The sequence below is a fragment of the Rhinoderma darwinii genome, unplaced genomic scaffold (assembly GCF_050947455.1).
Source record: "Rhinoderma darwinii isolate aRhiDar2 unplaced genomic scaffold, aRhiDar2.hap1 Scaffold_34, whole genome shotgun sequence".
Classification (NCBI taxonomy): Eukaryota; Metazoa; Chordata; class Amphibia; order Anura; family Rhinodermatidae; genus Rhinoderma; species Rhinoderma darwinii.
Genome location: NW_027463429.1, coordinates 37,501 through 59,870, shown reverse-complemented (window position 1 = coordinate 59,870; position 22,370 = coordinate 37,501). Strand labels below are relative to the sequence as shown.

Below are 22,370 nucleotides of genomic sequence, written 5' to 3'. Positions count from 1 at the left end.
AGGGGACATATAAACCAGATATCTGGAGCCAGAGACAGGGAGGGAACATATAAACCAGATATCTGGAGCCTGAGACAGGGAGGGAACATATAAACCAGATATCTGGAGACAGGGAGGGAACATATAAACCAGATATCTGGAGCCTGAGACAGGGAGGGAACATATAGACCAGATATCTGGAGCCTGAGACAAGGAGGGAACATATAAACCAGATATCTGGAGCCTGAGACAGGGAGGGGACATATAAACCAGACATCTGGAGTCTGAGACAAGGAGGGAACATATAAACCAGATATCTGGGCCTGAGACAGGGAGGGAACATATAAACCAGATATCTGGAGCCTGAGACAGGGAGGGAACATATAAACCAGATATCTGGAGCCTGAGGCAGGGAGGGAACATATAAACCAGATATCTGGAGCCTGAGACAGGGAGGGAACATATAAACCGGATATCTGGAGCCTGAGACAGGGAGGGGACATATAAACCAGATATCTGGAGCCCGAGACAGGGAGGGAACATATAAACCAGATATCTGGAGCCCGAGACAGGGAGGGAACATATAAACCAGATATCTGGAGCCTGAGACAGGGAGGGGACATATAAACCTGATATCTGGAGCCAGAAACAGGAACGGAACATATAAACCAGATATCTGGAGCCTGAGACAGGGAGGGAACATATAAACCAGATATCTGGAGCCTGAGACAGGGAGGGAACATATAAACCTGATATCTGGAGCCTGAGACAGGGAGGGAACATATAAACCAGATATCTGGAGCCCGAGACAGGGAGGGAACATATAAACCAGATATCTGTAGCCTGAGACAGGGAGGGGACATATAAACCAGATATCTGGAGCCAGAAACAGGAACGGAACATATAAACCAGATATCTGGAGCCTGAGTCAGGGAGGGAACATATAAACCAGATATCTGGAGCCTGAGACAGGGAGGGAACATATAAACCAGATATCTGGAGCCTGAGACAGGGAGGGAACATATAAACCAGATATCTGGAGCCTGAAACAGGAACGGAACATATAAACCAGATATCTGGAGCCTGAGACAGGGAGGGAACATATAAACCAGATATCTGGAGCCTGAGACAGGGAGGGAACATATAAACCAGATATCTGGAGCCTGAGACAGGGAGGGAACATATAAACCAGATATCTAGAGCCAGAAACAGGAACGGAACATATAAACCAGATATCTGGAGCCTGAGACAGGGAGGGAACATATAAACCAGATATCTGGAGCCTGAGACAGGGAGGGAACATATAAACCTGATATCTGGAGCCTGAGACAGGGAGGGAACATATAAACCAGATATCTGGAGCCTGAGACAGGGAGGGAACATATAAACCAGATATCTGGAGCCTGAGACAGGGAGGAAACATATAAACCAGATATCTGGAGTCTGAGACAGGGAGGGAACATATAAACCTGATATATGGAGCCTGAGACAGGGAGGGAACATATAAACCAGATATCTGGAGCTAGAGACAGGGAGGGAACATATAAACCAGATATCTGGAGCCAGAAACAGGAACGGAACATATAAACCAGATATCTGGAGCCAGAGACAGGGAGGGAACATATAAACCAGATATCTGGAGCCAGAGACAGGGAGGGAACATATAAACCAGATATCTGGAGCCAGAGACAGGGAGGGAACATATAAACCAGATATCTGGAGCCAGAGACAGGGAGGGAACATATAAACCTGATATCTGGAGCCTGAGACAGGGAGGGAACATATAAACCAGATATCTGGAGCCTGAGACAGGGAGAGAACATATAAACCTGATATCTGGAGCATGAGACAAGGAGGGAACATATAAACCAGATATCTGGAGACAGGGAGGGAACATATAAACCAGATATCTGGAGCCTGAGACAGGGAGGGAACATATAAACCTGATATCTGGAGCCTGAGACAGGGAGGGGACATATAAACCAGATATCTGGAGCCAGAGACAGGGAGGGAACATATAAACCAGATATCTGGAGCCTGAGACAGGGAGGGAACATATAAACCAGATATCTGGAGACAGGGAGGGAACATATAAACCAGATATCTGGAGCCTGAGACAAGGAGGGAACATATAAACCAGATATCTGGAGCCTGAGACAGGGAGGGGACATATAAACCAGACATCTGGAGCCTGAGACAGGGAGGGAACATATAAACCAGATATCTGGAGCCCGAGACAGGGAGGGAACATATAAACCAGATATCTGTAGCCTGAGACAGGGAGGGGACATATAAACCAGATATCTGGAGCCAGAAACAGGAACGGAACATATAAACCAGATATCTGGAGGCTGAGACAGGGAGGGAACATATAAACCAGATATCTGGAGCCTGAGACAGGGAGGGAACATATAAACCAGATATCTGGAGCCAGAAACAGGAACGGAACATATAAACCAGATATCTGGAGCCTGAGACAGGGAGGGAACATATAAACCAGATATCTGGAGCCTGAGACAGGGAGGGAACATATAAACCTGATATCTGGAGCCTGAGACAGGGAGGGAACATATAAACCAGATATCTGGAGCCCGAGACAGGGAGGGAACATATAAACCAGATATCTGTAGCCTGAGACAGGGAGGGGACATATAAACCAGATATCTGGAGCCAGAAACAGGAACGGAACATATAAACCAGATATCTGGAGCCTGAGACAGGGAGGGAACATATAAACCAGATATCTGGAGCCAGAAACAGGAACGGAACATATAAACCAGATATCTGTAGCCTGAGACAGGGAGGGGACATATAAACCAGATATCTGGAGCCAGAAACAGGAACGGAACATATAAACCAGATATCTGGAGCCTGAGACAGGGAGGGAACATATAAACCAGATATCTGGAGCCTGAGACAGGGAGGGAACATATAAACCAGATATCTGGAGCCTGAGACAGGGAGGGAACATATAAACCAGATATCTGGAGCCTGAGACAGGGAGGTAACATATAAACCAGATATCTGGAGTCTGAGACAGGGAGGGAACATATAAACCTGATATATGGAGCCTGAGACAGGGAGGGAACATATAAACCAGATATCTGGAGCCAGAGACAGGGAGGGAACATATAAACCAGATATCTGGAGCCAGAAACAGGAACGGAACATATAAACCAGATATCTGGAGCCAGAGACAGGGAGGGAACATATAAACCAGATATCTGGAGCCAGAGACAGGGAGGGAACATATAAACCAGATATCTGGAGCCAGAGACAGGGAGGGAACATATAAACCAGATATCTGGAGCCTGAGACGAGGGAGGGAACATATAAACCTGATATCTGGAGCCTGAGACAGGGAGGGAACATATAAACCAGATATCTGGAGCCTGAGACAGGGAGAGAACATATAAACCTGATATCTGGAGCATGAGACAAGGAGGGAACATATAAACCAGATATCTGGAGACAGGGAGGGAACATATAAACCAGATATCTGGAGCCTGAGACAGGGAGGGAACATATAAACCTGATATCTGGAGCCTGAGACAGGGAGGGGACATATAAACCAGATATCTGGAGCCAGAGACAGGGAGGGAACATATAAACCAGATATCTGGAGCCTGAGACAGGGAGGGAACATATAAACCAGATATCTGGAGACAGGGAGGGAACATATAAACCAGATATCTGGAGCCTGAGACAGGGAGGGAACATATAGACCAGATATCTGGAGCCTGAGACAAGGAGGGAACATATAAACCAGATATCTGGAGCCTGAGACAGGGAGGGGACATATAAACCAGATATCTGGAGCCCGAGACAGGGAGGGAACATATAAACCAGATATCTGGAGCCTGAGACAGGGAGGGGACATATAAACCTGATATCTGGAGCCTGAGACAGGGAGGGAACATATAAACCAGATATCTGGAGCCCGAGACAGGGAGGGAACATATAAACCAGATATCTGTAGCCTGAGACAGGGAGGGGACATATAAACCAGATATCTGGAGCCAGAAACAGGAACGGAACATATAAACCAGATATCTGGAGGCTGAGACAGGGAGGGAACATATAAACCAGATATCTGGAGCCTGAGACAGGGAGGGAACATATAAACCAGATATCTGGAGCCAGAAACAGGAACGGAACATATAAACCAGATATCTGGAGCCTGAGACAGGGAGGGAACATATAAACCAGATATCTGGAGCCTGAGACAGGGAGGGAACATATAAACCTGATATCTGGAGCCTGAGACAGGGAGGGAACATATAAACCAGATATCTGGAGCCCGAGACAGGGAGGGAACATATAAACCAGATATCTGTAGCCTGAGACAGGGAGGGGACATATAAACCAGATATCTGGAGCCAGAAACAGGAACGGAACATATAAACCAGATATCTGGAGCCTGAGACAGGGAGGGAACATATAAACCAGATATCTGGAGCCGGAGACAGGGAGGGAACATATAAACCAGATATCTGGAGCCTGAAACAGGAACGGAACATATAAACCAGATATCTGGAGCCAGAGACAGGGAGGGAACATATAAACCAGATATCTGGAGCCAGAGACAGGGAGGGAACATATAAACCAGATATCTGGAGCCTGAGACGAGGGAGGGAACATATAAACCTGATATCTGGAGCCTGAGACAGGGAGGGAACATATAAACCAGATATCTGGAGCCTGATACAGGGAGAGAACATATAAACCTGATATCTGGAGCATGAGACAAGGAGGGAACATATAAACCAGATATCTGGAGACAGGGAGGGAACATATAAACCTGATATCTGGAGCCTGAGACAGGGAGGGGACATATAAACCAGATATCTGGAGCCAGAGACAGGGAGGGAACATATAAACCAGATATCTGGAGCCTGAGACAGGGAGGGAACATATAAACCAGATATCTGGAGACAGGGAGGGAACATATAAACCAGATATCTGGAGCCTGAGACAGGGAGGGAACATATAGACCAGATATCTGGAGCCTGAGACAAGGAGGGAACATATAAACCAGATATCTGGAGCCTGAGACAGGGAGGGGACATATAAACCAGACATCTGGAGTCTGAGACAAGGAGGGAACATATAAACCAGATATCTGGGCCTGAGACAGGGAGGGAACATATAAACCAGATATCTGGAGCCTGAGACAGGGAGGGAACATATAAACCAGATATCTGGAGCCTGAGACAGGGAGGGAACATATAAACCGGATATCTGGAGCCTGAGACAGGGAGGGGACATATAAACCAGATATCTGGAGCCCGAGACAGGGAGGGAACATATAAACCAGATATCTGGAGCCCGAGACAGGGAGGGAACATATAAACCAGATATCTGGAGCCTGAGACAGGGAGGGGACATATAAACCTGATATCTGGAGCCTGAGACAGGGAGGGAACATATAAACCAGATATCTGGAGCCCGAGACAGGGAGGGAACATATAAACCAGATATCTGTAGCCTGAGACAGGGAGGGGACATATAAACCAGATATCTGGAGCCAGAAACAGGAACGGAACATATAAACCAGATATCTGGAGGCTGAGACAGGGAGGGAACATATAAACCAGATATCTGGAGCCTGAGACAGGGAGGGAACATATAAACCGGATATCTGGAGCCTGAGACAGGGAGGGGACATATAAACCAGATATCTGGAGCCCGAGACAGGGAGGGAACATATAAACCAGATATCTGGAGCCTGAGACAGGGAGGGAACATATAAACCTGATATCTGGAGCCTGAGACAGGGAGGGAACATATAAACCAGATATCTGGAGCCCGAGACAGGGAGGGAACATATAAACCAGATATCTGTAGCCTGAGACAGGGAGGGGACATATAAACCAGATATCTGGAGCCAGAATCAGGAACGGAACATATAAACCAGATATCTGGAGCCTGAGACAGGGAGGGAACATATAAACCAGATATCTGGAGCCTGAGACAGGGAGGGAACATATAAACCAGATATCTGGAGCCGGAGACAGGGAGGGAACATATAAACCAGATATCTGGAGCCTGAAACAGGAACGGAACATATAAACCAGATATCTGGAGCCTGAGACAGGGAGGGAACATATAAACCAGATATCTGGAGCCTGAGACAGGGAGGGAACATATAAACCAGATATCTGGAGCCTGAGACAGGGAGGGGACATATAAACCAGATATCTGGAGCCAGAAACAGGAACGGAACATATAAACCAGATATCTGTAGCCTGAGACAGGGAGGGGACATATAAACCAGATATCTGGAGCCAGAAACAGGAACGGAACATATAAACCAGATATCTGGAGCCTGAGACAGGGAGGGAACATATAAACCAGATATCTGGAGCCTGAGACAGGGAGGGAACATATAAACCAGATATCTGGAGCCTGAGACAGAGAGGGAACATATAAACCAGATATCTGGAGCCTGAGACAGGGAGGGAACATATAAACCAGATATCTGGAGCCAGAAACAGGAACGGAACATATAAACCAGATATCTGGAGCCTGAGACAGGGAGGGAACATATAAACCAGATATCTGGAGCCTGAGACAGGGAGGGAACATATAAACCTGATATCTGGAGCCTGAGACAGGGAGGGAACATATAAACCAGATATCTGGAGCCTGAGACAGGGAGGGAACATATAAACCAGATATCTGGAGCCTGAGACAGGGAGGAAACATATAAACCAGATATCTGGAGTCTGAGACAGGGAGGGAACATATAAACCTGATATATGGAGCCTGAGACAGGGAGGGAACATATAAACCAGATATCTGGAGCCAGAGACAGGGAGGGAACATATAAACCAGATATCTGGAGCCAGAAACAGGAACGGAACATATAAACCAGATATCTGGAGCCAGAGACAGGGAGGGAACATATAAACCAGATATCTGGAGCCAGAGACAGGGAGGGAACATATAAACCAGATATCTGGAGCCAGAGACAGGGAGGGAACATATAAACCAGATATCTGGAGCCTGAGACGAGTGAGGGAACATATAAACCTGATATCTGGAGCCTGAGACAGGGAGGGAACATATAAACCAGATATCTGGAGCCTGAGACAGGGAGAGAACATATAAACCTGATATCTGGAGCATGAGACAAGGAGGGAACATATAAACCAGATATCTGGAGACAGGGAGGGAACATATAAACCAGATATCTGGAGCCAGAAACAGGAACGGAACATATAAACCAGATATCTGGAGCCTGAGACAGGGAGGGAACATATAAACCAGATATCTGGAGCCTGAGACAGGGAGGGAACATATAAACCAGATATCTGGAGCCTGAGACAGGGAGGGAACATATAAACCAGATATCTGGAGCCAGAAACAGGAACGGAACATATAAACCAGATATCTGGAGCCTGAGACAGGGAGGGAACATATAAACCAGATATCTGGAGCCTGAGACAGGGAGGGAACATATAAACCTGATATCTGGAGCCTGAGACAGGGAGGGAACATATAAACCAGATATCTGGAGCCTGAGACAGGGAGGGAACATATAAACCAGATATCTGGAGCCTGAGACAGGGAGGAAACATATAAACCAGATATCTGGAGTCTGAGACAGGGAGGGAACATATAAACCTGATATATGGAGCCTGAGACAGGGAGGGAACATATAAACCAGATATCTGGAGCCAGAGACAGGGAGGGAACATATAAACCAGATATCTGGAGCCAGAAACAGGAACGGAACATATAAACCAGATATCTGGAGCCAGAGACAGGGAGGGAACATATAAACCAGATATCTGGAGCCAGAGACAGGGAGGGAACATATAAACCAGATATCTGGAGCCAGAGACAGGGAGGGAACATATAAACCAGATATCTGGAGCCTGAGACGAGGGAGGGAACATATAAACCTGATATCTGGAGCCTGAGACAGGGAGGGAACATATAAACCAGATATCTGGAGCCTGAGACAGGGAGAGAACATATAAACCTGATATCTGGAGCATGAGACAAGGAGGGAACATATAAACCAGATATCTGGAGACAGGGAGGGAACATATAAACCAGATATCTGGAGCCTGAGACAGGGAGGGAACATATAAACCTGATATCTGGAGCCTGAGACAGGGAGGGGACATATAAACCAGATATCTGGAGCCAGAGACAGGGAGGGAACATATAAACCAGATATCTGGAGCCTGAGACAGGGAGGGAACATATAAACCAGATATCTGGAGACAGGGAGGGAACATATAAACCAGATATCTGGAGTCTGAGACAAGGAGGGAACATATAAACCAGATATCTGGGCCTGAGACAGGGAGGGAACATATAAACCAGATATCTGGAGCCTGAGACAGGGAGGGAACATATAAACCAGATATCTGGAGCCTGAGACAGGGAGGGAACATATAAACCGGATATCAGGAGCCTGAGACAGGGAGGGGACATATAAACCAGATATCTGGAGCCCGCGACAGGGAGGGAACATATAAACCAGATATCTGGAGCCCGAGACAGGGAGGGAACATATAAACCAGATATCTGGAGCCTGAGACAGGGAGGGGACATATAAACCTGATATCTGGAGCCTGAGACAGGGAGGGAACATATAAACCAGATATCTGGAGCCCGAGACAGGGAGGGAACATATAAACCAGATATCTGTAGCCTGAGACAGGGAGGGGACATATAAACCAGATATCTGGAGCCAGAAACAGGAACGGAACATATAAACCAGATATCTGGAGCCTGAGACAGGGAGGGAACATATAAACCAGATATCTGGAGCCTGAGACAGGGAGGGAACATATAAACCAGATATCTGGAGCCTGAGACAGGGAGGGAACATATAAACCAGATATATGGAGCCTGAAACAGGAACGGAACATATAAACCAGATATCTGGAGCCTGAGACAGGGAGGGAACATATAAACCAGATATCTGGAGCCTGAGACAGGGAGGGAACATATAAACCAGATATCTGGAGCCTGAGACAGGGAGGGAACATATAAACCAGATATCTGGAGCCAGAAACAGGAACGGAACATATAAACCAGATATCTGGAGCCTGAGACAGGGAGGGAACATATAAACCAGATATCTGGAGCCTGAGACAGGGAGGGAACATATAAACCTGATATCTGGAGCCTGAGACAGGGAGGGAACATATAAACCAGATATCTGGAGCCCGAGACAGGGAGGGAACATATAAACCAGATATCTGTAGCCTGAGACAGGGAGGGGACATATAAACCAGATATCTGGAGCCAGAAACAGGAACGGAAGATATAAACCAGATATCTGGAGCCTGAGACAGGGAGGGAACATATAAACCAGATATCTGGAGCCTGAGACAGGGAGGGAACATATAAACCAGATATCTGGAGCCTGAGACAGGGAGGGAACATATAAACCAGATATCTGGAGCCTGAAACAGGAACGGAACATATAAACCAGATATCTGGAGCCTGAGACAGGGAGGGAACATATAAACCAGATATCTGGAGCCTGAGACAGGGAGGGAACATATAAACCAGATATCTGGAGCCTGAGACAGGGAGGGAACATATAAACCAGATATCTGGAGCCAGAAACAGGAACGGAACATATAAACCAGATATCTGGAGCCTGAGACAGGGAGGGAACATATAAACCAGATATCTGGAGCCTGAGACAGGGAGGGAACATATAAACCAGATATCTGGAGCCTGAGACAGGGAGGGAACATATAAACCAGATATCTGGAGCCTGAGACAGGGAGGGAACATATAAACCAGATATCTGGAGCCTGAAACAGGAACGGAACATATAAACCAGATATCTGGAGCCTGAGACAGGGAGGGAACATATAAACCAGATATCTGGAGCCTGAGACAGGGAGGGAACATATAAACCAGATATCTGGAGCCTGAGATAGGGAGGGAACATATAAACCAGATATCTGGAGCCTGAGACAGGGAGGGAACATATAAACCAGATATCTGGAGCATGAGACAAGGAGGGAACATATAAACCAGATATCTGGAGACAGGGAGGGAACATATAAACCAGATATCTGGAGCCAGAAACAGGAACGGAACATATAAACCAGATATCTGTAGCCTGAGACAGGGAGGGGACATATAAACCAGATATCTGGAGCCAGAAACAGGAACGGAACATATAAACCAGATATCTGGAGCCTGAGACAGGGAGGGAACATATAAACCAGATATCTGGAGCCTGAGACAGGGAGGGAACATATAAACCAGATATCTGGAGCCTGAGACAGGGAGGGAACATATAAACCAGATATCTGGAGCCTGAGACAGGGAGGGAACATATAAACCAGATATCTGGAGCCTGAAACAGGAACGGAACATATAAACCAGATATCTGGAGCCTGAGACAGGGAGGGAACATATAAACCAGATATCTGGAGCCTGAGACAGGGAGGGAACATATAAACCAGATATCTGGAGCCTGAGACAGGGAGGGAACATATAAACCAGATATCTGGAGCCAGAAACAGGAACGGAACATATAAACCAGATATCTGGAGCCTGAGACAGGGAGGGAACATATAAACCTGATATCTGGAGCCTGAGACAGGGAGGGAACATATAAACCAGATATCTGGAGCCTGAGACAGGGAGGGAACATATAAACCAGATATCTGGAGCCTGAGACAGGGAGGAAACATATAAACCAGATATCTGGAGTCTGAGACAGGGAGGGAACATATAAACCTGATATATGGAGCCTGAGACAGGGAGGGAACATATAAACCAGATATCTGGAGCCAGAGACAGGGAGGGAACATATAAACCAGATATCTGGAGCCAGAAACAGGAACGGAACATATAAACCAGATATCTGGAGCCAGAGACAGGGAGGGAACATATAAACCAGATATCTGGAGCCAGAGACAGGGAGGGAACATATAAACCAGATATCTGGAGCCAGAGACAGGGAGGGAACATATAAACCAGATATCTGGAGCCTGAGACGAGGGAGGGAACATATAAACCTGATATCTGGAGCCTGAGACAGGGAGGGAACATATAAACCAGATATCTGGAGCCTGAGACAGGGAGGGAACATATAAACCTGACATCTGGAGCATGAGACAAGGAGGGAACATATAAACCAGATATCTGGAGACAGGGAGGGAACATATAAACCAGATATCTGGAGCCTGAGACAGGGAGGGGACATATAAACCAGATATCTGGAGCTAGAGACAGGGAGGGAACATATAAACCAGATATCTGGAGCCTGAGACAGGGAGGGAACATATAAACCAGATATCTGGAGACAGGGAGGGAACATATAAACCAGATATCTGGAGTCTGAGACAAGGAGGGAACATATAAACCAGATATCTGGGCCTGAGACAGGGAGGGAACATATAAACCAGATATCTGGAGCCTGAGACAGGGAGGGAACATATAAACCAGATATCTGGAGCCTGAGACAGGGAGGGAACATATAAACCAGATATCTGGAGCCTGAGACAGGGAGGGAACATATAAACCGGATATCTAGAGCCTGAGACAGGGAGGGGACATATAAACCAGATATCTGGAGCCAGAAACAGGAACGGAACATATAAACCAGATATCTGGAGCCTGAGACAGGGAGGGAACATATAAACCAGATATCTGGAGCCTGAGACAGGGAGGGAACATATAAACCAGATATCTGGAGCCTGAGACAGGGAGGGAACATATAAACCAGATATCTGGAGCCTGAAACAGGAACGGAACATATAAACCAGATATCTGGAGCCTGAGACAGGGAGGGAACATATAAACCAGATATCTGGAGCCTGAGACAGGGAGGGAACATATAAACCAGATATCTGGAGCCTGAGACAGGGAGGGAACATATAAACCAGATATCTGGAGCCAGAAACAGGAACGGAACATATAAACCAGATATCTGGAGCCTGAGACAGGGAGGGAACATATAAACCAGATATCTGGAGCCTGAGACAGGGAGGGAACATATAAACCTGATATCTGGAGCCTGAGACAGGGAGGGAACATATAAACCAGATATCTGGAGCCCGAGACAGGGAAGGAACATATAAACCAGATATCTGTAGCCTGAGACAGGGAGGGGACATATAAACCAGATATCTGGAGCCAGAAACAGGAACGGAAGATATAAACCAGATATCTGGAGCCTGAGACAGGGAGGGAACATATAAACAAGATATCTGGAGCCTGAGACAGGGAGGGAACATATAAACCAGATATCTGGAGCCTGAGACAGGGAGGGAACATATAAACCAGATATCTGGAGCCTGAAACAGGAACGGAACATATAAACCAGATATCTGGAGCCTGAGACAGGGAGGGAACATATAAACCAGATATCTGGAGCCTGAGACAGGGAGGAAACATATAAACCAGATATCTGGAGTCTGAGACAGGGAGGGAACATATAAACCTGATATATGGAGCCTGAGACAGGGAGGGAACATATAAACCAGATATCTGGAGCCAGAGACAGGGAGGGAACATATAAACCAGATATCTGGAGCCAGAAACAGGAACGGAACGTATAAACCAGATATCTGGAGCAAGAGACAGGGAGGGAACATATAAACCAGATGTCTGGAGCCAGAGACAGGGAGGGAACATATAAACCAGATATCTGGAGCCAGAGACAGGGAGGGAACATATAAACCAGATATCTGGAGCCTGAGACGAGGGAGGGAACATATAAACCTGATATCTGGAGCCTGAGACAGGGAGGGAACATATAAACCAGATATCTGGAGCCTGAGACAGGGAGAGAACATATAAACCTGATATCTGGAGCATGAGACAAGGAGGGAACATATAAACCAGATATCTGGAGACAGGGAGGGAACATATAAACCAGATATCTGGAGCCTGAGACAGGGAGGGAACATATAAACCTGATATCTGGAGCCTGAGACAGGGAGGGGACATATAAACCAGATATCTGGAGCCAGAGACAGGGAGGGAACATATAAACCAGATATCTGGAGCCTGAGACAGGGAGGGAACATATAAACCAGATATCTGGAGACAGGGAGGGAACATATAAACCAGATATCTGGAGCCTGAGACAGGGAGGGAACATATAGACCAGATATCTGGAGCCTGAGACAGGGAGGGAACATATAAACCAGATATCTGGAGCCTGAGACAGGGAGGGGACATATAAACCAGACATCTGGAGTCTGAGACAAGGAGGGAACATATAAACCAGATATCTGGGCCTGAGACAGGGAGGGAACATATAAACCAGATATCTGGAGCCTGAGACAGGGAGGGAACATATAAACCAGATATCTGGAGCCTGAGACAGGGAGGGAACATATAAACCGGATATCTGTTGCCTGAGACAGGGAGGGGACATATAAACCAGATATCTGGAGCCCGAGACAGGGAGGGAACATATAAACCAGATATCTGGAGCCCGAGACAGGGAGGGAACATATAAACCAGATATCTGTAGCCTGAGACAGGGAGGGGACATATAAACCAGATATCTGGAGCCAGAAACAGGAACGGAACATATAAACCAGATATCTGGAGCCTGAGACAGGGAGGGAACATATAAACCAGATATCTGGAGCCTGAGACAGGGAGGGAACATATAAACCAGATATCTGGAGCCTGAGACAGGGAGGGAACATATAAACCAGATATCTGGAGCCTGAGACAGGGAGGGAACATATAAACCTGACATCTGGAGCCTGAGACAGAGAGGGAAAATATAAACAAGATATCTGGAGCCTGAGACAGGGAGGGAACATATAAACCAGATATCTGGAGCCTGAGACAGGGAGGGAACATATAAACCAGATATCTGGAGCCCGAGACAGGGAGGGAACATATAAACCATATATCTGGAGCCTGAGACAAGGAGGGAACATATAAACCAGATATCTGGAGCATGAGACAAGGAGGGAACATATAAACCTGATATCTGGAGCCTGAGACAGGGAGGGAACATATAAACCTGATATCTGGAGCCTGAGACAGGGAGGGAACATATAAACCAGATATCTGGAGCCTGAGACAAGGAGGGAACATATAAACCAGATATCTGGAGCCTGAGACAGGGAGGGAACATATAAACCTGATATCTGGAGCCTGAGACAAGGAGGAAACATATAAACCAGATATCCGGAGACAGAGACAAGGAGGGAACATATGAACCAGATATCTGGAGCCTGAGACAAGGAGGGAACATATAAACCAGATATCTGGAGCATGAGACAAGGAGGGAACATATAAACCTGATATCTGGAGCCTGAGACAGGGAGGGAACATATAAACCAGATATCTGGAGCCTGAGACAGGGAGGGAACATATAAGCCAGATATCTGGAGCCTGAGACAGGGAGGGGACATATAAACCAGACATCTGGAGTCTGAGACAAGGAGGGAACATATAAACCAGATATCTGGGCCTGAGACAGGGAGGGAACATATAAACCAGATATCTGGAGCCTGAGACAGGGAGGGAACATATAAACCAGATATCTGGAGCCTGAGACAGGGAGGGAACATATAAACCGGATATCTGGAGCCTGAGACAGGGGGGGAACATATAAACCAGATATCTGGAGCCTGAGACAGAGAGGGAACATATAAACCAGATATCTGGAGCCAGACACAGAAAAGGAACATATAAACCTTATATCTGGAGCCTGAGACAGGGAGGGAACATATAAACCAGATATCTGGAGCCTGAGACAGGGAGGGAACATATAAACCAGATATCTGGAGCCTGAAACAGGAACGGAACATATAAACCAGATATCTGGAGCCTGAGACAGGGAGGGAACATATAAACCAGATATCTGTAGCCTGAGACAGGGAGGGGACATATAAACCAGATATCTGGAGACTGATCAGGGAGGGGCACATATAAACCAGATATCTGGAGCCTGAGACAGGGAGGGAACATATAAATCAGATATCTGGAGCCAGAGACAGAAAAGGAACATATAAACCTTATATCTGGAGTCTGAGAGAGGGAGGGAACATATAAACCAGATATCTGTAGCCTGAGACAGGGAGGGGACATATAAACCAGATATCTGGAGACTGATCAGGGAGGGGCACATATAAACCAGATATCTGGAGCCTGAGACAGGGAGGGAACATATAAATCAGATATCTGGAGCCTGAGACAGAGAGGGAACATATAAACCAGATATCTGGAGCCAGAAACAGGAACGGAACATATAAACCAGATATCTGGAGCCTGAGACAGGGAGGGGCACATATAAACCTGATATCTGGAGCCTGAGACAAGGAGGGAACATATAAACCAGATATCTGGAGCATGAGACAAGGAGGGAACATATAAACCTGATATCTGGAGCCTGAGACAGGGAGGGAACATATAAACCAGATATCTGGAGCCTGAGACAGGGAGGGAACATATAAGCCAGATATCTGGAGCCTGAGACAGGGAGGGGACATATAAACCAGACATCTGGAGTCTGAGACAAGGAGGGAACATATAAACCAGATATCTGGGCCTGAGACAGGGAGGGAACATATAAACCAGATATCTGGAGCCTGAGACAGGGAGGGAACATATAAACCACATATCTGGAGCCTGAGACAGGGAGGGAACATATAAACCGGATATCTGGAGCCTGAGACAGGGGGGGAACATATAAACCAGATATCTGGAGCCTGAGACAGAGAGGGAACATATAAACCAGATATCTGGAGCCAGAGACAGAAAAGGAACATATAAACCTTATATCTGGAGCCTGAGACAGGGAGGGAACATATAAACCAGATATCTGGAGCCTGAGACAGGGAGGGGACATATAAACCAGATATCTGGAGCCCGAGACAGGGAGGGAACATATAAACCAGATATCTGGAGCCCGAGACAGGGAGGGAACATATAAACCAGATATCTGGAGCCTGAGACAGGGAGGGGACATATAAACCTGATATCTGGAGCCTGAGACAGGGAGGGAACATATAAACCAGATATCTGGAGCCCGAGACAGGGAGGGAACATATAAACCAGATATCTGGAACCTGAAACAGGGAGAGAACATATAAACCAGATATCTGGAGCCTGAGACAGGGAGGGAACATATAAACCTGATATCTGGAGTCTGAGACAGGGAGGGAACATATAAAACAGATATCTGGAGACTGAGACAGGGAGGGAACATATAAACCAAATATCTGGAGCCTGAGACAGGGAGGGAACATAGAAACCAGATATCTGGAGTCTGAGACAGGGAGGGAACATATAAACCTGATATCTGGAGACTGAGACAGGGAGAGAACATATAAACCAGATATCTGTAGCCTGAGACAGGGAGGGGACATATAAACCAGATATCTGGAGACTGATCAGGGAGGGGCACATATAAACCAGATATCTGGAGCCTGAGACAGGGAGGGGACATATAAACCAGATATCTGGAGCCAGAAACAGGAACGGAACATATAAACCAGATATCTGGAGCCTGAGACAGGGAGGGAACATATAAACCAGATATCTGGAGCCTGAGACAGGGAGGGAACATATAAACCAGATATCTGGAGCCTGAGACAGGGAGGGAACATATAAACCTGATATCTGGAGCCTGAGACAGGGAGGGAACATATAAACCAGATATCTGGAGCCCGAGACAGGGAGGGATCATATAAACCAGATATCTGGAGCCTGAAACAGGGAGAGAACATATAAACCAGATATCTGGAGCCTGAGACAGGGAGGGAACATATAAACCTGATATCTGGAGTCTGAGACAGGGAGGGAACATATAAAACAGATATCTGGAGACTGAGACAGGGAGGGAACATATAAACCAAATATCTGGAGCCTGAGACAGGGAGGGAACATAGAAACCAGATATCTGGAGTCTGAGAGAGGGAGGGAACATATAAACCAGATATCTGTAGCCTGAGACAGGGAGGGGACATATAAACCAGATATCTGGAGACTGATCAGGGAGGGGCACATATAAACCAGATATCTGGAGCCTGAGACAGGGAGGGAACATATAAATCAGATATCTGGAGCCTGAGACAGAGAGGGAACATATAAACCAGATATCTGGAGCCAGAAACAGGAACGGAACATATAAACCAGATATCTGGAGCCGGAGACAGGGAGGGGCACATATAAACCTGATATCTGGAGCCTGAGACAAGGAGGGAACATATAAACCAGATATCTGGAGCCTGAGACAAGGAGGGAACATATAAACCAGATATCTGGAGCATGAGACAAGGAGGGAACATATAAACCTGATATCTGGAGCCTGAGACAGGGAGGGAACATATAAACCAGATATCTGGAGCCTGAGACAGGGAGGGAACATATAAGCCAGATATCTGGAGCCTGAGACAGGGAGGGGACATATAAACCAGACATCTGGAGTCTGAGACAAGGAGGGAACATATAAACCAGATATCTGGGCCTGAGACAGGGAGGGAACATATAAACCAGATATCTGGAGCCTGAGACAGGGAGGGAACATATAAACCAGATATCTGGAGCCTGAGACAGGGAGGGAACATATAAACCGGATATCTGGAGCCTGAGACAGGGGGGGAACATATAAACCAGATATCTGGAGCCTGAAACAGGGAGAGAACATATAAACCAGATATCTGGAGCCTGAGACAGGGAGGGAACATATAAACCTGATATCTGGAGTCTGAGACAGGGAGGGAACATATAAAACAGATATCTGGAGACTGAGACAGGGAGGGAACATATAAACCAAATATCTGGAGCCTGAGACAGGGAGGGAACATAGAAACCAGATATCTGGAGTCTGAGACAGGGAGGGAACATATAAACCTGATATCTGGAGACTGAGACAGGGAGAGAACATATAAACCAGATATCTGTAGCCTGAGACAGGGAGGGGACATATAAACCAGATATCTGGAGACTGATCAGGGAGGGGCACATATAAACCAGATATCTGGAGCCTGAGACAGGGAGGGGACATATAAACCAGATATCTGGAGCCAGAAACAGGAACGGAACATATAAACCAGATATCTGGAGCCTGAGACAGGGAGGGAACATATAAACCAGATATCTGGAGCCTGAGACAGGGAGGGAACATATAAACCAGATATCTGGAGCCTGAGACAGGGAGGGAACATATAAACCTGATATCTGGAGCCTGAGACAGGGAGGGAACATATAAACCAGATATCTGGAGCCCGAGACAGGGAGGGATCATATAAACCAGATATCTGGAGCCTGAAACAGGGAGAGAACATATAAACCAGATATCTGGAGCCTGAGACAGGGAGGGAACATATAAACCTGATATCTGGAGTCTGAGACAGGGAGGGAACATATAAAACAGATATCTGGAGACTGAGACAGGGAGGGAACATATAAACCAAATATCTGGAGCCTGAGACAGGGAGGGAACATAGAAACCAGATATCTGGAGTCTGAGAGAGGGAGGGAACATATAAACCAGATATCTGTAGCCTGAGACAGGGAGGGGACATATAAACCAGATATCTGGAGACTGATCAGGGAGGGGCACATATAAACCAGATATCTGGAGCCTGAGACAGGGAGGGAACATATAAATCAGATATCTGGAGCCTGAGACAGAGAGGGAACATATAAACCAGATATCTGGAGCCAGAAACAGGAACATATAATCCAGATATCTGGAGCCTGAGACAGGGAGGGGCACATATAAACCTGATATCTGGAGCCTGAGACAGGGAGGGAACATATAAACCTGATATCTGGAGCCTGAGACAGAGAGGGAACATATAAACCAGATATCTGGAGCCTGAGACAGGGAGGGAACATATAAACCTGATATCTGGAGCCTGAGACAGAGAGGGAACATATAAACCAGATATCTGTAGCCTGAGACAGGGAGGGGACATATAAACCAGATATCTGGAGACTGATCAGGGAGGGGCACATATAAACCAGATATCTGGAGCCTGAGACAGGGAGGGAACATATAAATCAGATATCTGGATCCTGAGACAGAGAGGGAACATATAAACCAGATATCTGGAGCCAGAAACAGGAACGGAACATATAATCCAGATATCTGGAGCCTGAGACAGGGAGGGGCACATATAAACCTGATATCTGGAGCCTGAGACAGGGAGGGAACATATAAACCTGATATCTGGAGCCTGAGACAGAGAGGGAACATATAAACCAGATATCTGGAGCCTGAGACAGGGAGGGAACATATAAACCAGATATCTGGAGCCTGAGACAGGGAGGGAACATATAAACCAGATATCTGGGCCTGAGACAGGGAGGGAACATATTAACCAGATATCTGGAGTCTGAGACAGAGAGGGAACATATAAACCTTTTATCTGGTATTTCGGAAAGGGAGGGAAATAAAGGTAGTTAAGCAGTATGCAACCTTGGGAGAAACATGTATAGTATCCTCTATTACGATTCTGTTCCCATCCTCCATGTGTTACACAGAAAATGTAAAGTGGCTGCAACTCCATATATAAATTGCAGTATAAAAGTTTTAACTCCTTCCAAGTGTTTCCATTTATTGAATATTTGTCACAAGGAAGAGTTTCTGATCTCTAAACACAATGTAAATTTAAAGAAAGGAACATACAGATTTACATCACACAGGATGGGGTTGCAACGCTCTTATCACCCAAGCGAAAAAGTTTCTGCCCCCTTACAAGGAAACAATTACAAAAACTTCCTATAATTTCAGCCCTTCATGTTGCTGTTGATTTTAGACCTCACTATATACTGAAGCATGAAAATAAAGAAGTCACCACAAAGATTCTAGACAAATAAAGTAACTGAAATCTCAGTCTGGAGAGGGTCACACAGGTCATGGAGCAGCGGTGAATCTTCCCGGGACTGGCCAATAATTACTGCAGCGACCCCTCATCCTGGAAGTGACAGAACCTCCCAGAAGACCTGCGGCCCCAGGACCTGGACAATAGTGAGGATTCCATGAATTCTGAACAGGACCAGAAGAAGAAGAAGACCGGTCATCTGTCCATAAGATGATGTGTCACTGGGTCCAACAGTAAGACAAGGATCCAGAACACAAGAAGAAGTCTCCATATGACTGTGAGGAGACACAACATCAAAGTTCTGGAGCCTTGGAACCAACAGAGATCACAACAAGCACAAAACAGAGTTGGTCGGCTCATCAGACCTGGATATTCACTGGGCATCAGAGCTAAGGGGTTAACTCATGAAGACAACTCCCAGGGGAAGCCGCATCTAGGCATTCATTTCCCCTGCAGTGGCCGAATGAAGCGTTGCAGAACATGCCGAAAAGAGTTGCTTTCCGTCCTGGTACATGAAGGGGGCGTTTTGAGTGGGGGACCCCCTCTATAAAATCCATATGGACAAGGGTTGTTGATGTCAGACATATCTTATTTAACCGTAACCACTATGTAACTTGTCCACTTAAAGTGCTGAAACCCGGCTGGTTGTCATAGGGGCCAAAACTGAAGAAATTCTGTAGACGAAGAACTTTTTGGAACCAGCAGGAAGGGGCATTTTCCCAGCACAGATTGACATCTCTTATGTCTGATCATGTATGGACCCATCGCCACCAGTACATTATCTGCCAAGTGAACATGGCGAGCAGAGACACTGCCTTTACATGTACTAAGCAGCTCACTGACCTCATCATCCAGGGACCATGCAATGATAGGAATGATTGTCCCAGTTGATGATCATTTCACTGGTGGCCATTGCTGATTTGTTCCTTCTTATAGGACTGAAGCGTTAATCAAAAACAACCGAGAAGTAAAGCGGCCACAGCTGAAGAAGCACATCACCATTACCAGCCCTTTTAGTCCCATAAACATAAAACTAATCGTCACAGATCGCCTTTCATGGTGGAATCATTGACCCTATGGGCATAAAGAGCAATCTCCAACCCGTGTAGCTCCGGTTATCTGACCCCATAGGGAACCATTCACCTTCTCTATATAAGAATAGAGGACGCTCTCCGGAGTCAGGGACCCGTCCTTCAGCTTCTCGGTCAGCTCCACCAACGTCAGCTCTAGGATAGTCCTGCCGTCCACTTCAGGATTCTACAAGAACAGACGAGAGAAGAAAAATCTGCCTTTTACTACTTGCATGTTTTATTTTTATTCTGGAAAGATATCGGCCTATATTAAGATCCGAACCAACATTGGCCGTAAATCTTGCTGAAAGACCGATGATGGCAGCAAGAAGACGGAGAAACTTAAATGAGCCGGAGCCATTATGTGCCTCAGACATTGAAAGTGTTTAGCTCCCGGGACCTAGACAAGGACGCTAGCCCTGTGGGGATATCCTGTGCCAATATTTGTCGAGCAACAACCTTCATGTCAGTTGATGGTACAAAACAGTTGAAAATGAGACAACACCTCGTGTAGCGCGACACACGTCATTTATTACCCTACATGTGGCTGCTTGAATGTGTATGTAGGCCTGACCTCTAGAGAACGTAGACCCGTAACAGGGAGCACGTGCAAGATATTAAGGGCGTTCATACCATTGAGGACCCTACACACTTGAAGATATTACTGAGGCACCATGGATGTAATCCTAGAACACTACAAGTCCGTGGGATTGACCGGATACATTGTGGCATCAGAGGGGGAAACTCAAAGAAGGTTTTGGGTTGAAGAAAGTTCAAACAGATTGTCACATTGGGATCTATGACCCTTATGGATGAAGTGATAAATTGAGCTTTGTTCCGTTTCTATGAATATCCCGGCCACTTAGTATATTTTAATAATTGTGTCTTGTTTTAGGTTTCCATTAGGTATTGACGTGATATCCCCCTTTTTTCTGCCTTATTGTCCTTGATGGGAGAATGGGAGCGATTTGTTTGTATTGATATCGTCATTATATATGAAGATTGAGGATTAATAACACATCGCTCCCCCTTGTTCTACCTACTTTCTTCCTTTTTACAGCCTTTCCCATATCCCCTCCCCCTGTGTATATATATATATGTGTGTGTAAATATGCATATGTATAATATTTGTGTGTGTGTATAGTATATATAGTGTGTAGAGTGTATATATATTTACTGTTTATAGTATATATGTGTATATTATATGTGTGTGTATAGTGTGTGTGTGTGTGTGTATATATATATATATATATATATATATATATATATATATATATAGTGTCTAGTGTGTATATATAGTGTGTTTAGTGTGAATATATAGTGTGTGTTAATGGTGGGGGGGGTAGGGAAATGGACAAGTGAGCCCTAATCTACCCGCCACTCTGTCCCTGCCTACTTGCAACGACCCGCCCTAGGCGACGGGGTACAACTGGGCGGCGGTCCCTGCGCTCAGTAAGTGCATGACAAACACGACAAACAAACAAGGGAATACAAGCAAGGGAAATGGGCAGTTGCT

At 46.1% G+C, this 22,370-nt stretch overlaps 1 protein-coding gene across 1 annotated transcript in view; it reads right to left on the bottom strand.

Annotated features, from left to right (window-relative positions):
* The window catches only part of LOC142705729 (fatty-acid amide hydrolase 1-like), a 56,772-nt gene extending 36,140 nt beyond the window's left edge, over positions 1 to 20,632 (bottom strand). The window contains exons 1-2 of the mRNA XM_075848298.1: positions 20,628 to 20,632; positions 19,894 to 20,092 (exon numbers count right to left, since the gene is read on the bottom strand). Coding sequence (XP_075704413.1) covers positions 19,894 to 20,092; positions 20,628 to 20,632 — 204 coding nt within the window. The remainder of the gene's footprint in view (positions 1 to 19,893; positions 20,093 to 20,627) is intronic.
* Positions 20,633 to 22,370: the final 1,738 nt, after the last annotated feature.